The sequence below is a fragment of the Muscardinus avellanarius genome (genome assembly GCF_963383645.1).
Source record: "Muscardinus avellanarius genome assembly, chromosome: 3".
NCBI classification, from domain to species: domain Eukaryota; kingdom Metazoa; phylum Chordata; class Mammalia; order Rodentia; family Gliridae; genus Muscardinus; species Muscardinus avellanarius.
The window spans coordinates 115,410,953-115,427,543 of NC_137788.1; the positions used below are offsets into that span (position 1 = coordinate 115,410,953).

At 53.2% G+C, this 16,591-nt stretch overlaps 2 protein-coding genes across 2 annotated transcripts; both read left to right on the forward strand.

Annotated features, from left to right (window-relative positions):
* Positions 1 to 1,978: 1,978 nt before the first annotated feature.
* S100A14 (S100 calcium binding protein A14) lies at positions 1,979 to 2,863 on the forward strand (the record flags this gene model as incomplete). Its single annotated transcript, XM_080692679.1, has 3 exons — positions 1,979 to 2,008; positions 2,359 to 2,505; positions 2,726 to 2,863. The coding sequence occupies 3 exons, from the start codon at positions 1,979 to 1,981 to the stop codon at positions 2,861 to 2,863; spliced, it is 315 nt and encodes a 104-aa protein (XP_080548805.1).
* Positions 2,864 to 14,461: 11,598 nt separating this feature from the next.
* On the forward strand, positions 14,462 to 15,554 carry S100A16 (S100 calcium binding protein A16; the record flags this gene model as incomplete). Its single annotated transcript, XM_080690510.1, has 2 exons — positions 14,462 to 14,614; positions 14,842 to 15,554. 2 exons carry the CDS (start codon positions 14,462 to 14,464, stop codon positions 14,998 to 15,000), a joined length of 312 nt encoding a protein of 103 aa, XP_080546636.1. The 3' UTR covers positions 15,001 to 15,554.
* Between the last annotated feature and the right edge of the window lie 1,037 nt (positions 15,555 to 16,591).

The following is a 16,591-nucleotide window of genomic DNA, read 5'->3' on the forward strand; positions in this document are numbered from 1 at the left end:
GGGATTCCGGAGGGAAGGAGAGGCCTTTAGCTGCCCGGTAACTCACCTGGGCTCTGCACAGGTATACTCTGAGCTGCCCAGGGGAGCTGACTGGAAGTCAGGTCAACACCTAGTGTGGCTCCTGCTCCCAGGCTGCCTTTCTCTGACCCGGCCCTAATTGAGAAGGGGCGGGGGGGGGGAAGGGGGGGCTTGGACGGCACACCCCTACAATCCCAGTACTTGGGAAGCCAACACCGTAGTCTCCCAGGTTGGAGGCCAGCCTCAGCACTTTAGTGAAACTCTCAGCAACTTAGCAAGACCCTGTTTCAAAATTAAAATAAATAAATAAATAGGCCAGGGGTAGAGCTTGGAGACGGAATGCTCCTGGGTTCCATCTTCAGTACAAATAAATAAATAGTAGGAGAGACAGAGAGTGAGAGGGAGAAATCAAAAGTACAGAGACCAGCCTGGTGTGGCGGCGCATGCTTGTAATCCCAGCATTTGGGAGGCTGAGACAGGAGGACTGGGTTCTCAAACAGCATCGGCTACTTAGTGGGGCCCTCTGCAACTCAGTGAGACCAGTTTCAAAATAAAGAGTAAAAAATAGGACTTGGGGTGTAGCTCGGAGGTAGAATGCCTCTGGGTTCCATCCCTAGTGCCACAAAGAAGAGTAGTCTCTACCAGATGGCATAGTGCGTAGTGGCGCATGCTTGTAATCCCAGCATTTGGGAGGCTAAGAGGATTGGGGTTCGTGGACAGCCTCAGCTACTTAGTGAGGTCTTTTGCAACTTAGTAAAACCTTGTTTCAAGATAAAGAATAAAAAAATAGCTGGGTGTGGTGGTGCATGCTTGTAATCCCTGCGCTTGGGAGGCAGAGACAGGAGGATCAGTGCAGGTTCAAAGCCAGCCATGCTGGCTTAAGAGACCCTGTTTCCAAATGAAAAGTATAAAGTAGCTCTGGAAGTGTAGCCCGGAGGGGCTTCCAGGAACCCCAGTACCACCAAAAAAATAAAAAATAAAAAAAATAAAAATAAAGCTGGGTGTGGTGGCACACACTTGTAATCCCAGCATTCAGGAGGCTGAGACCAGAGGATTGCGGTTCGTGGACAGCCTCAGCTACTTAGTGAGGCCCTCTGCAACTCAGTGAGACCCTGTTTCAAAATAAAGAATAAAAAATAGGGCAGGGGGTGTAGCTCAGAGGTCGAATGGCCCTGGGTTCCATTCCCAGACCTCTCCACACACACACAAAAGAATAAAACAATAGGGCTGGGGGTATAACTTGGAGGTCGAATGCCCCTGGGTTCCATCCCCAGTACCGCCAAAAAAAAAAAAAAAAAAGTATAGAGACCCCCCACCCAAGTATCTCTCTTAAGTTCCTCATCCCTCTGTCCCGCAAACCTTGCCTTGATCAGCCCCCAGCTTCTCCTTTGCTGATGACTAATACAACCCCCCCCACCTCACAACTTCTCTGGCCCTTCTACCTCCCAGGTGTGATATCTCCAAGCTCCCCACCTCCAGCATTCCTCCCCTTCTTCGAGGGCCAGGGGCACCCTGGCCCCAGCCCTCCATGGCTTCCTCCTCGTGGCAGGAGGGGGAACAGGCTCCAGAGCTCTGGCCAGTGGAAGGTGGGGCCCACACAACTGGCTCACTGCCCAGGCTGCTGCAATAGCAGGGGTGGTGAGGCCCGGCCCCTGGCCTCCCCGCCCTTCCCCCAGGTATAAGAGCCTTGTGAGGTGAGCCAGCTCCTCCCGTCTGGTCTCAGCCCTGCCAGCAGGTAAGGAAACCCAGGGCTCTTCATCCAGGTGGGCTGCATGGGAGGCACCTGGGATGGAACTCAAAGGGACCTCCTCGCCAGGCGCCATCAAATGGGGACCGAAAGCCGAACTCTCTCCTTCCCCCAGGCAGATCATGAGCCATCGGCTCCTGCCCGGCAAGGCATAGGACAAGAAAACTCTCACGGAGGGACCAGGGACCAAGCAAACCGAGCACACCAGGCACCATGGGGCAATGCCGGTCGGCCAACGCAGAGGTGGGACCCTTTGCCAGGGCCTGTTTCCTCTTTCCACGCTCTCTCCTCCACCCTGAGGGCCTATGCACCCCTGCTGATCTCTGCCCCCCATCTTGGCCTTGCCTTGCGCCCACTGAGACCTAAACACTCTCCCTGAGCCCTGCACAGGGTGATAGGGATGCAGCCCTCCTGGGACTGGGATCTTGCTGGGACCTGTCCTGCCTGGGGAAGGGGGAGGGGACCTTGTCCAACCAGTGGCTCAGGGCAGAGGCTGCTGGGGCCTTGGGGGCTGAGGTAGGGGTGAGGGAGAGGGGCCTTCTTGTGAGTGGGTGGAGCCTCCCTGAGCAGGGCCCTGTCTCCTGCCCCCTCAGGATGCCCAAGAATTCAGTGATGTGGAGCGAGCCATTGAGACCCTTATCAAGAATTTTCACCAGTACTCGGTGGAGGGTGGGAAGGAGACGCTGACCGCCTCCGAGCTTCGGGACCTGGTCACCCAGCAGCTGCCCCACCTTATGCCGGTACGACAGGGATGGACCCCGCCCCGTCGCCCCCCCCACACACTGACTTCCCACCCAAGCAAGGGCTCTGAGACCCCACCCACACCGGCACCCACCCTAAGCCCTTCCCCCTGGGCAGTGCCAGGCAGGCTCAGGTGCTGCCGCCTGCCCCGGGGCAGGGAGGGGCGGCGACATCTGAGGGTGCTGCCTGGCTGAGCCCTGGTGTCTACTCTCTACCCAGAGCAACTGCGGGCTGGAAGAGAAAATCGCCAACCTGGGCAATTGTAACGACTCTCGACTGGAGTTCGGGAGCTTCTGGGAGCTGATCGGAGAAGCAGCCAAGGGTGTGAAGCTGGAGAGTGCTGCCCCTAGGAGCTGAGGGCCTCCCGCTGGAATTCTTGGGGGGATGCCGGGAAGAGGGGACCTTAGAGACCCTGAGCCTGGCAATAAAACTTCTCACCACCACCAGCACCCTGTTCTCCAGCGTCACCTCTGCACGATTTGGGTTTACAACACCCTTCCCCAGGGGTTCTGTGCATTTTTCTGGGTGGCCCGCGGGGCTGACTGGTCCCTGAGTGCCCACCGATGGGAGCTAGGGGACAGGTTGGGACCAGGGAGGATGTAGAGGGATGCTGGAGGGAGGGATGCTGGCGTGGAAGGGCTGAGAGAAACTGGGCTATGGGGTATGATTTGAATAATGGGGCTGGGAGTATGGCTGGGAACTTGTACTTAAAGGGGTCTCTGAGAAGCTTCCCTTCCTAATCTCTTCTCCATCTTCAAACTGTAGTTCTCTTTTCCATCCTCAGTTATCCCTTCCTGTCGGTCTGCAGCTCTGCCCCACCCTCCTCCCAAGACTCTCTCCTGGGCCAGGGCAGAAGAGGAGTGGGGAGCAGGGCTGGGGAAGAGGCGGAGAAGGGTATGCCTTTGGGGTGAGAGGACTAGCTGGGTGCTTGAGCATTTTCAGAATGATGGTTGTTTTGTATTGTTTGATTAATAAAAGAAAAGAAAAAGTGAACGCTGTTTCCTTGATTGGACACACCTGCCCCAGGGTCTATGGGTAAGGGGCTCTTGGGTTGAGTGGCTGAGTCGTGGGTGGGATGGGACAGAGGGGGCTGGGATTGGTTGGCAGATCACTTTTCCCCATGGATTTGAGTTGAGAGAGGCAACCGGCCCCAAAGGAGGGAGACCTGGTCCTCGCTGAGGGAGAGGCTTTTCCTTGCTAGTGGGATGGGCCTCAGATAGAGAGGAGAGTATGTGTGCGCACCTGGGGAGAAGGATGTGAACCCAGGTGTCCTGGGCCCGGCTGGCCAATGGCAAAGAAAGTGTGAGCTGAGAAAGAGTCTGGCCTGCTGGGTTTGGACCCTAGCTCTTTGCCAGTTCACTTCCCTGAAATATTTTATTTTATTTTATTTTAGAGGCACTGGAGATGGAACCCAGGGGCATTCTACCTCTGAGCTACATCCTAGCCCTATTTTTTTTTTTTTTTTGCACTACTGGGGATGGAACCCAGAGGCATTCTAACTCTAAGCTACACCCCTCAGCCTATTTTTTATTCTTTGTTTTGAAACAGGGTCTCACTGAATTGCAAAGGGTCTCAATAAATAGCTGAGGCTGTCCCCAACCCGGATCCTCCTATCTCAGCCTCCACCACGCCCAGCTTTTTTTTTTTTTATTTTTTTAATGGTACTGGGGATTGAGCCTGGGGACATTCTACCTCTGAGTTCCACTCTTCCCCGTATTTTGTCTTTATTTAGAAACAGGGTCCCGCTGCTGGTTGATGAAGAGTCTCACTACTTGCTGAGGCTGTCCTCAAACCTGCAATCCTCTTGTCTCAGCCTCCTGAGTCCTGGGATGACAGGCACCTCCATACCATACGTCTGTCAGTCCTTCCCTGAAACTTTGAGTGGGGAATGTGAATCGCAAGAGTGCCAGGGGCATGATGGGGCCCAGCCTGTGCCTAATTAGAGTGTGCCAGGGGTCTCCATGGGAGTGGGAGACAGGGTCTGCTCTGCCTTTAGCTGCAGCCTCTGCTTCTGTGGGCCCCTGAGAAAATGGTGAGTGTGGTGGTGGGGGGCCGGACTGTGCAGGGCCGTCCTCTGCTGTGCATGAGGGGTCTTGGGGAGGGGTCTCAGGGGCGCTCAGGCTGGGCTGAACTGGAGAAAGAGAGAGAGAGAGGTCCAGAGTCAGCCTCACCAGAAATCAGGTGTTACTCCTGAAATGCCAACGTCTGGGAAGATTCTGTGGCCAGCGAGGGCTGGCCTGGAATGCTAACTGAACTTGTCTGTTGGGGCCCCCTGAAACTGGGCTCTCAGTGACCCAGGTGAGAGGGGCAGGTGACGGTCCAGTCCTTCCTTTCCTTTCCCCTCCTGGTCAGGTTCTGCTCAGGCCCTGCGGGAGGTTAGGAGGGTGAGGTTGGGGAGTGCCAACTTTTACCACTCCCTCTAGGGTGGAGGTAGAGGGGTGTTAAAAAAGGTGTATATCCCTTTAACAAGGGCCCAACCCCAGGGCCCAGCAAGAGGGAGCTCAGTCACTACCTCCCCACCGAGCCAGCTCAGCCAGGCAGGAGGGAGTGGGACAGCTTCTGAAGTGCGGTGGGGAGGAGTCCTGGCTGGGCCCAGCGGGGAAGCTGTTTGGCAGTGCCAGAGTCCAGGCCCCAGAGCCCTGCAGGGGAAGAGCTGGACCGCAGAGGCAGGTGAGCACCCCAGGCCCAGCCTGGGGAGTCTGGGGCTGCAGGAGGGACCCTGCGGGCTTGGGAGGCCAGGAAAAGGGGCGCGAGTGGGGCCTGGGGAGAAGGACCTTCCAGAGACTCTGCCAGCATGATTTTTGTTAATTATTAACTTCCCCCAAGGGCAGGCTTGGGATTGGGGCGTCCTGGTGGGGTTGGGAGCTGGGTGAGTCCCCCAGAGGAGAGAATGCGGTGGCAAGACCCCCCTCCCGGCCCAGCAGCTGAATGGGCTCTTTTCCAGGGGCTGGGACACCCGGGCAGAACACTAGGAGTCTTGCCCGCAGCTGCTCCCGGCTCTCTCAACAGAAAAGGGCAGCTGTGTGTTGGTGTGGGGAGGGGGCGGTCAGACTCTGGCCCCTCCGTCTTGTCTTGGGGACATAATGGGGTCCAGGAGGAACCAGGGAGGTCCCCGAGAAGCCAGGGAGAGGAAGCAGGGGCTGAGGTGGCTTCTCCTCCACCTGAAGACCCAGGCAGGTCCCGGATGCAGGCCCCATTGTGCTCTGGGAACTGTTCCTTGGGAGGGGCCTGGGTGAGGCCCTGGGGAAGCCTGGGAGCTCCCCAGGGGAGTGAGACCGAAAGGGGACGAGCCTTGATCCCAGCAGCTCCCCTAGTTCAGGACCCAGGCAGGTCCCAGCTTGACTTGCTTGGCTTGGCAGGGCCACCCGTGCTGTGGGAATGGGTGCCCAGCCCAGCCGAGGTGGGGGTGAGGGCAGGAGCCAGGATGAGGGGGCTCAGCCTGCCTCCACCCACTAGTGAAGAGCCCTGGGACTGCTGGTCAGGCCAGGTGAGTGTGTGTGTGTCTATACAAAACTCTTGCAACTGGAGTTGTCTGGGAAAAAACAAAGCCAGGAATCTGACCTCTTGATCCAAAGCAGAAGTAAGGGAAAGGTAAATGGGTTACTTACTCAAGCAGAGAATCCAGAATGGCAGAGTTCCTTGCTCTGTGTGCGTGAGGGTGGGCAGGAGTGGCCCAGGGGCTGTGGGAAACATTAGCCTCCAGCAGCCGGGGAGCAGAGGATGGGCCCATTGAGGCCGGGAGACCAGGCGGAAACAGTCCCCAGCCCAGTTCAGAGCCCCAGCACAGCGCAGGCCTTGCCTGTATTGAAGGCAGTTGGGACAAATGGGTGATGTAGGAAGGGACTGATGGAATGAATGAGCCTGAGAATTAATGCATCACGGAACAAGTCAATGAATGAATGGGAGTGAATGAATGAGGCAGGAGGAAATGAGCTGACAAGGCAATGGTCAAAAAAGGGGCAGAAAGCCGGGCGTGGTGGCGCTCGCTTGCAATCCCAGCATTCGGGAGGCTAAACGGGAGGATCGCGGTTTGCAGCCAGCCTCAGCTACTTAGTGAGGCCCTCTGCAACTCAGTGAGACCCTGTTTTAAAATAAAGAATAAAAATAGGGCAGGGGGTATAGCTTGGAGGTCGAATGTCCCTGGGTTCCATCCCCAGTACTGCCAAAAAAAAAAAAAAAAGAAAGAAAGAAAGAAAAAAAGAAAAAAGAAAAAGAAAGTAAAAACAAAAAAAAAAGGGGCGGAGAAATTTGAGATAGATGGAGGGGACATAAAAAATACCAATCCTAAGTTAAAAAATGGGCTATACTCTGGGAAAGGACAAAGACCGGAGGAATAGGAGTCTGGGGACACATCCCAACGCTTGGAAGGATACAGTTTAAGGGTCAGGGAGTGGGGGCTAGATGTGGTGGTGCCTGCCTGTAATCCCAGTACTTGGGAGGCTGAGACGGTGTTTCAAAATAAAAAATCAAATAGGGCTGAGGGGTGTAACTCAGAGGGTCAACCTTCTATACCAAAAAAAAAAAGAGTCAAGGAGTGTGTGTGGATGGAAAGAGATTATGACCCTCGGAGGGTGTGGTGACCGTCCTAGGTTCCAAGATTGAAGGGGCCTGGGCAGCTGGGGGTGGTTAGCAGGCTCTGGAGGGGGTGGGGCCCACAATCTGGGGGTGGGGCTGAGGTGGCTGAGCGCCAGGGGCTTGGAGTCAGGACCTTTTGGGCTTTTGGAGAAGTCAGCAAGCTGGGCTCCGGTGGGCGGGGTGGGAGCCTGCAGGTTGCTCAAGGATGAATCAGCCCTGGGAGAGGAGGAGTGGGGGAGGGGCAGGCCCAAGGGAGAGGTCCCTATGGAGGACCAGTGGTCCCCAGTGAGCCCGTGCCCCCTTTCTCTGGTCAAGATCTGCCCGCAGCAGAGTCAACAGGGCACACCTGCCCGCCCCCTGCCTGCAGGTCCTCAGGCCTGGCTGGCAGCGGAGCGGGTGTCTGCGGGGTGGGGTGGGTGGGGCGGCAGATCCCGACTCCTGGCCCCGAGGGGAGGGCTGGGGAAGGAGAGTAATGGAGTGTGACTGTCCAGCTCTGGTACCTGGCCCTCCAACGAGGCTTTGGAAAAGCGCTGGTTCAGATGGTTATCTTAGGGGAACCGGTGGGAGCCTGGGAGGAGGGGCGGGCGCGGGGCTCTGAAGCTGTTGCTCCCGGCTGCCCCGCACTCCACAGAGCCAAGGTGGCTGTGTGACTCTTGGGCACTCATCCGTTTCTTACCTGCTTGGCTGCTGGAAGAGGCTGGCTAGGATTGGGCATTGTGTTGAGGAAGAGAGGAAGACCCGCTGATCAGGGAAAGGAGACTTGAAGGAAGCAGGTGGAGAGGGGTGTGGTGGTGAGCATCTGTAATCCCAGGGCTTGGGAGACAGACTGGAGGGTCGAAGGTTTGAGGCCATCTTATTGAGACCTGTTTCAAAATAAAAACTAGGGCTGGGGGTGTAGTTTGGAGCTAGAATACCCATGGGTTCAACCCCCAGTAAAAAAAAAAAAAAAAAAAAAAAAAAGCAGATGGAGTGGTGAATCTCCCTTCCTTCCTTCCTTCCTTCCTTCCTTCCTTCCTTCCTTCCTTCCTTCCCTCCGAGCTATACTCCAAGCCTTTTTGCTTTTATTTTTTTGGTACTGGGGATTGAACCCAGAGGCATTCTACCTCCAAGCTATATCCCAGCCTGATTTTGTGTGTGTGTGTGTGTGTGTGTGTGTGTGTGTGGTACTGGGGTTCCTGGGAGCCCTTCTACCTCCAGTCTACACTCCCAGACCTATTTTTTATATTTTTATTTGGAAACAGGGTCTCTTAAACCAGCATAGATGGCTTCAAACCTTCAGGATCCTCCTGTCTCCGCCTCCCAAGCTTGGGGATTACAAGCATGGGCCACCACACCCCGCTCAGCCTGATTTTTTATTCTTTTTTTTTTTTTTCCAGTACTGGGAATGGAACCCAGGCACATTCTACCTTCAAGCTACACCCCTAGCCCCTCCCCCTTTTAATTCTTTATTTGGAAACAGGGTCTCATTAAGTTGTGGAGGGCCTCACTAAGTAGCTGAGACTGGCTACGAACCCGGATCCTCCTGTCTCAGCCTCCCAAACGCTGGGATTACAAGCATGCGCCACCACACCCGACTTTATTCTTTATTTTGGAATAGGGTCTCACTAAGTTGCAGAGGGTCTCGCTAAGTTACTGAGGCTGGCCGTGAACCTGCAATCCTCCTGTCTCAGCTTCCCAAGCACTGGGATTACAAGCGTGTACCACCATGCCCGGCCCTTTTGCTTTTTACTTAGGGACAGGATATCACCGAGTTTCTGAGGCTGGCTAGAACCCGTGATCTTCCTGTCTCAGCCTCCCAAGTCCTAGGATTATAAGCATGCATCAGCACACTGGCCCGCACACCCATCTCTTCTCTCCTTCACTGTCTACTACTATAGGATTCCTCACTTGGAGAACAGGTCTGGGATTGTTAGTTGTGGGAAGGGTCTCTAGATTCTATCCCTACGCCCAAGGATTGTTGGGAGTGGGCTTGCAACAGTCCTTGAAATGGGTACAGTTTCCAGAAACCCTGGAGATGTTGGCTGTGGACCTGGGTCACTTGCACCCAGGGGTAGCAGAATAAACCGAAGTTGAGTTGAAAAATATTTTTCTCCTTATTTGTGAACTATATAGAATTTGTATGAACATCTTAAAAAAAATCACAAAAATTCTTTTTTTTTTTTTGTGGTACTGAGGATGGAACCTAGGGGCTTTCTACCTCTGGGTTATACTCCCAGACCTATTTTATATTTTATTTGGAAACAGGAAATTGCTGAAAGCCTCACTAAGCTGCTGAGGTTGGCTTTGAACCTGCGTGATCGATCCTGTCTCAACCTCACAAGTATTGGGATTACAAGCTTGCGCCACCACACCTGGCTACAAAAAATATTTTTTTTTCCTGCGGTATTTGGGATGAAATCCAGGGGTATCTACCTCTGAGCTACACCCCCAGCCTGATTTTTTATCTTTTTTTTTTTTTTTTGGTGGTACTGGGGTTCCTGGAAGCCCTTCTACCTCCGGGCTACACTCCCACGGGCTACACTCCCAGACCTAGTTTTTAACTTTATGTGGAAACAGGGTCTCTTAAACCAGCGAGGCTGGCTCCGAACCAGCGTGATCCTCCTGTCTCTGCCTCCCAAGCGCGGGGATTACAAGCGTGCGCCACCACGCCCGGCATTTTTATCTTTTATTTTGAAACAGGGTCTCACTGAGTTGTAAAGGGCCTCACTAAGTAGCTGAGGTTGTCTGGAACTGTGATCCTCTTGTCTTAGCCTCCCAAGTGCTGGGATTACAAGTGTGAGCCATCATGCCTGGCTACAAAAGTTCTTATTATATTATTTATTTATTTATTTTGGTACTAGAAATTGAACCAAGGGTTATTTTTACCTCTGAGCTGTATCCCTGGACTTTTTTTTTTTTTGCAGTACTGGGGATGGAACCCAGGGGCATTCTACATCTGAGCTACATTCCCAGCCCTATGTATGTTTGTTTGTTTGTTTGTTTGTTTGTTTGTTTTTGTGGGTCTGGGGGTGGAACCCAGGGACATTCGACCTCCGAGCTACACCCCCTGCCCTGTTTTTTATTCTTTATTTTGAAACAGGGTCTCACTACGTTGTAGAAGGCCTCACTAAGTCGCTAAGCCTGGCCACGAACCGTGATCTTCTGGTCTCAGCTTCCCGAATGCTGGGATTACAAGTGTGCGCCACCACGCCTGGCTTATTCTTTATTTTGAAACAAGGTCTCACTAAGTTACAGAAAGGCTCACTAAGTAGCTGAGGCTGTCTGTGAACCGCGATTCTCCTGTCTCAGCCTCCCAAGAACTCAGATTACAAGCCTACAACACCACGACCCTCGCACCCCTGGTCCTTATTATTTTTATATTTATTTATTTAGTGGTACTGGGGATGGAACCCAGGGGCTTTCTACCTCTTGGCTACATTCCCAGGCCTATTTTTTATACTTTATTTAGAAACAGGTTCTCACTAAATTGCTGAGAGCCTCACTAAGTAACTGAGGCTGGTTTCGAATCTGTGCGATCCTCCTGTCTCAGCCTCCCAAGCGCTGAGATTACAAGGTGCGCCACCACACTCGGCTATTATTTTATTTTGAAGCAGAGTCTCACTTAGCTGTTGAGGCCTCACTAAGTTGCTGAGCCTGGCCTGGAACCTGCAATCCTCCTGTCTCAGCCTCCCAAGTACTGGGATTACAAATGTGCACCACCAAGCCCCGCTGAAATCACAAATTTGGAACCACACAGTTACGTATTTTACAAATAGAGTATGGAGAAGAGTCTGGTTTCCTGCAGTCTCCAGGCCATATGTCATCCTTTCAGCCACAGACCAGAGTGGTCAGGAGGGCGAGGTGTGGGAGTGGAGGGAGGATTTCCGGACACAGAGGCCCCAGCCTGAACCCTCTCAACTCTCCTTCCTTCTTGCTTCCTGACCTATTTCCTCTTGGTCTCAGAAAAAAATCTCCATCAAACAAACAAACAAACAAGGCTTAGTTTTGTTATCCAGGCCAGCCTCAGCAACTTAGTGAGGCCCTCCACAACGTAGTGAGAACTTTTCTTTTTTTTTCTTTTTGCATTACTGGGGATGGAACCCAGGGGCATTCTACCTTGGAGCTACACCCCCAGCCCTTTTTTAGTGTGTGTATGGTCCTGGGGATGGAACTCAGGGGCCTCTCCCTCCGGGTTACACCCCGACCTATTTTTTTTTTTTTGGTGGTGGTACTGGGGGTGGAACCCAGAGGCTTTCTACCTCCGGGCTACACTCCCAGACCTATTTTATATTTTATTTGGAATCAGGGTCTCACTAAGTTGCTGAGAGCCTCACTAAGTAGCTGAGGCTGGCTTCGAACCTGCGTGATCCTCCTGTCTCAGCCTCCCAAGCACGGGGGTTACAAGTGTGCGCCACCACGCCTGGCTAACCTATTTTTATATTTTATTTTGAAACAGGTTCTCACTAAGTTGCTGAGAACCTCACTAAATAGCTGAGGCTGGCTTTGAACCTGTGTGATCCTCCTGTCTCAGCCTCCCAAGTACTGGGATTACAAGCATATGCCACCACGCCCGGCTTCCCAGCGTTTTTTTTTTTTTTTTTTTTTTTTTTTTTTTTTTTTTGCGGGTTTAGGGATAGAACCCAGGGACATTCGACCTCCGAGCTACATCCCCTGCCTTATATTTATTTATTTATTTATTTATTTATTTATTTATTTATTTATTTTGGTGGTACTGGGGTTTCTGGAAGCCCTTCTACCTCCGGGCTACACTCCCAGACCTATTTTATATTTTTTTATTTGGAAACAAGGTCTCTTAAGCCAGCAAGGCTGGCTCCGAACCAGTATGATCCTCCTGTCTCTGTCTCCCAAGCATGGGGATAACAAGCGTGCGCCACCATGCCCAGCTTTATTCTTTATTTTGAAACCGGGTCTCACTGAGTTGCAGAGGGCCTCATCCCAGCGGTATTTTTTATTCTTTACTTTGAAACAGGGTCTCACTGAGTTACAAAGAGCCTCACTAAGTAGCTGAGGCTGTCTGTGAACCCAGATCCTCTGTCTCAGCCTCCTAAATGCTGGGATTACAAGCGTGCACCACCACGCCTGGCTTCTTTTTTTTTCCTTTTTTTGTTTTTTTTCCCTTTTTCTTTTTTTTTCTTTTCTTGCAGTACTGGGGATGGAATGCAGGTGCATTCTACAAGCTACCCCCCCCCAACCCTATTTTTTATTCTTTATTTTGAAACAGAATCTCACTAAATTGCGGAGGGCCTAAGTAGTTGAGGCTGTTCAAAAACCGTGATCCTCAAGTCTCCACCTCACAAATGCTGGGATTACAAGCATGCTTCACCATGCCTGGTGAGAACCTGTTTCAAAGTAAAAAAAAAAAAAAAAAAAAAAAAAATTAAATAGGCTGGGAGTATAGCTCAGAAGGGATGGGGCGGTTTAGAAAGGTGGTCAGGGGCCTAAGACGCCAGTATCAGGGCTGGAAAGAGGTAGGATATTTATAAAGTATCTCCCTCAAGCAAGGTACTGTGTGGTCCCACTGGACCAGGACAGTCCCAGAGACTAAGAGAAGAGCATTTGCAAAGCCAGTTAGAAAAAAAATAATAAAAATTAAGCCAAGAATGGTGGTACATGTTTATAATTCCAGCATTTGGGAGGCTGAGACAGGAGGATCACAGGTTCTGGGCCAGCCTCAGCTATTTAGTGCGGCTTTCTGTAACTCAGAGAGAACTTGCTTCAAAATAAAAAAATAAAAAATAGGGCTGGGGGTGTAGCTCAGAGATGGAATGCCCCTGGGTTCCATCGCCAGTACTAAGACAAAAGAAAAGAAAAAAAAAAAAAAAACCACAAAAATTGTCACCAAGTTGCTTATTTAGTTTAGAAAATATAACAGCTTCATTTAAGAAACACTGTGCTTGCCTCAAGGACTGAGATTTCAGTCAGAAAGGGACAGTGGCCACAGGAGCGAGAGGCCCTGGCCAGGGCCACCGTGGTGATGATTGACATGTCTGTGGGCGTCCAGGAGGAACGTGCAGAGGCCAGGGGTCACAGCAGCCTTGCCAAGGAGGCGCGGCCTGGACAGGGCCAGAGAGATGGGCAGGCTTTGGCTGGGTGGAATGGGCACTGGGAATGGCCACGGAGGAGGTGTTAGAATGCAGGTTGCAAATCCCAGCCTTTGGGAGGCCGAGACATGAGGATCGCGGTTCTCAGACAGCCTCAGCTACTACTTAGTGAGGCCCCGTGCCAATCGGTGAGAGACCCTGTTTCAAAATAAAGAATAAACAATAGAGCTGGGGGTGTAGGTCGGAGGAAGAATGCCCCTGCGTTCTATCCCCAGTACCACACACACCAAAAAAAAAAAAAGAAAGAAAGCAAGTTGCAGGGACTGGAGGCTGCTGAGTGTGCCCTAGAGGGACACCTCCCCCTGCCACAGCCTGGGTGCACGCATGCCTGCCTGGTGGCCTGTCCCTGCTGTGTCCACCTCCCTTGCTAGGGCCGTCCCGTGGCTGAAGCTCATTGCTGGGCTCCAGGGTGGGAGTAGAGCCTGATTTGCCCGGGGTTGACTTGGGGGGGCCTGGGCGGCGTCTCACAGACCAGATCCGCCTGCTCTCCTCATACATATCCTGTTATTCAGAAGGCTGTATCCGCTCGGAATGTGAGTGTCTTTTGTCCTGGGGCGAGGGGGTGACGCTGCTGTGACCTCCGGCAGACAGGGCCTGTCTCCAGCTGGGGCTGAAAGGGGCCTGGCTCCTTCTTTGGTAATTGTGTGTGTGTGTGTGTGTGTGTGTGTGTTGGGGGGTGTCATTGGGTCCTGCTGTATATTTGGGGGCTATGAAAGGAAAGCCTAGCAGGGGGTGGCCGCACCGAATCGAATTTGATGGACGAGGACCTTGACAGTGAGCCTCTGGGTTCACTCACTGTCTTGGGACCTGGACAAGGGTTTGGGGTGCACCTAGGCCTTCAGATCCTAGGGCTGGGGTCCCCGTCAGCCCTGGGGTTGGTAGACCAGAGCTCCCGCTCCATCTGCCTTGACTCATGGCTGTACCTGTCCCTGAGTGGCTAGGTGTGGAGCCTAGAGGGAGGGCTGGGCAGGTACCCTCCCCCTCTCCCCATGGGAGCCTCCTGCCCTACCGAGGGCTCTGACAGCCCAGTGCCCCGGGCTGGGGAAGGGCCCGGAGAACCTGTCCAGGCGGTTGAACTGGGGAGCATCTGGATTAGAGGAGCCGTAGCTCCCATTCCAGGGCCACCCCCGCGGCCCGTGTTTCCCTCCCCCTGCCTCCTCCCTTTCCCAGAGGACAAGGCCCAGAGTGGGCACCGTGGGCGGCGCTTCCTCCTGCGGGCATCTCTTCTCATCTCCCCTCCTCTTGGTACCCAGGCCCCGAGAGGAGCTGAGGCGGTGAGATGGCCGACTGCTACACGGACCTGGAGAAGGCGGTCGTAGTCCTGGTGGAAAACTTCTACAAATATGTGTCTAAGCACAGCCTCGTCAAGAACAAGATTAGCAAGAGCAGCTTCCGGAAGATGCTCCAGAAAGAGTTGAACCACATGCTGACGGTAGGGTCCCCAGCTGGCTTCTCCCCCTGCCGGCCCAGGACACACCTGTCGGGTGTCCTTCCCCGCTGAGCCCTCTGTTCCCTCTCCCAGCCACCTGCTCCTGCCTCCCCGGTCCCAGATGCTCAGGGTCAAGCCAGGGATGCTCTGTTTGCCTGGAACTCAGCCTCCTGTCTAGGGGCTGTCTGTGGCTGCCACCCTCAATGTGCTCATCCCTGGCTCTTCTGCAGGACACGGGGAACCGGAAGGCGGCCGACAAGCTCATCCAGAACCTGGACGCCAACCATGATGGGCGCATCAGCTTCGACGAGTACTGGACCATGATAGGCGGGATCACCAGCCCCATTGCCAACCTGATCCGCCAGCAGGAGCAGCAGAGCAACAGCTAGAGGGTTCTCCCACCGCCGCCCTGCCGCCGCCCGCCCAGCCCCGGTGCTCCTCCCAGCTCCCAGCCCCGGTGCTCCTCCCAGCTCCGTCCTCAGGCCCCTCTGCCCTCCCCCTCCCTCCAGGCCTCTCCTGACCCTTGCAGAGCAGAGGAAGGGGAGATGTCAGGGTCCCTTTGTGAGTGTCTCAGTCTGGGGGTGCTCCCTGAGGGTCTCAGTCCTTGGAGCCAGCAGGCCCCCTGGGGGCCCCTCTGTGAGATCTCAATGCTGTTTGGGAACCCCAAGAGTTTTCTCATTCATCGACCTTCCAGTGCCAGATGTTCTTGTCTGATTCCTCCCTGATTCCGGGTCTGTCCTCACATCTGGAGGTCAGCTTGCTGCTTTAGGTCTCGCTGCTTCTGGTGGCGGCAGCAGTGTCTGCAGCAGCAGCAGAAGAGACCTCTCCCCTTCTCCTGAGCCCTTCGGCTGGATAGAGAAACCCTTGCGGGGCCTCCCCTCCAGCTGCTTCTGTGTCTGGGGATACGTTAAGTGTGGCTGAGCCCTCTCCCTCTGCTCAGCTGCTGAAATTATGGCAATAAAGGCTGGATTTGGAGTTTGTATCCCTCTCACCTGGTCCCTGGAGGATGCTCATTAAACCTCCTTGGGAACTTCTCATGCCTTGGTGGTCTTTGCCCTGGATCCCGAGGCCAGGAAGGATCTCACAGAGAAATCACAAAGAAGCCAGGCAGGGTGGCGCACACTTGTAATCCCAGTACTTGGGAGGCTGAGACAGGAGGACCCCGGCTGTTGGCCAGCCTCAGCTACTTAGTGAGGTCTCTGCAACTTAGTGAGACCCTGTTTCAAAAAATAAAGAATAAGCTGGATGTGGTGGCGCAGGCTTGTAATCCCAGCATTTGGGGGGCTGAGATAGGAGGACTATTGTTCGCAGCTAGCCTTAGCTTCTTAGTGAGGCTCTTTGCAACTCAGTGAGACCCTGAATCAAAATAAAAAATAAAAAATAGGGCTTTGGGTGTAGCTTGGATGTAGAATGCCCCTGGGTTCTATCTATAGTAACACACACACACACACACACACCAAAAAAAAAAAAAAAAAAAAAAAAAAAGAGAGAAAGACAGAAAGAAAAAAGAAAGAAAGAAAGGAATGGAGCTGTGGGTGTAATTCAGAGGTAGAATGCCCTTGGATTCAATCCCCAGTACTGCAAAAAAAAAAAAAAAAAAAAAAGCTGAAGTTCCAGATCCCAGCAGGTGTCATCAGCCCTGGGCCAGCAGCTCCTTCCCTTCTGCTCCAGGCTTTCTCCCAGCTGGGTGTGGTGGCACACATTTGTAATCACAAAGGCACAGAGGCTGAGACAAGAGGATCTCAGGTTCGAGGCCAGCCTAAGCGACTTAGTGAGGTTTTCTGCAATTTATCCAGACCCTGTTTAAAAACAAACAAACAAACTGGGTGTGGTGGTACAGGCCTGTAATCCTAGAACTTGGGAGGCTGAGATAGGAGGATGGCAGGTGCGAGGATAGCCTCAGCAAGGTGTGAGACTCTCATCAATCTAGCCATGACCTGGTTTAAAAAAATAAATAAATAAAATAGGACTGGACTGGGG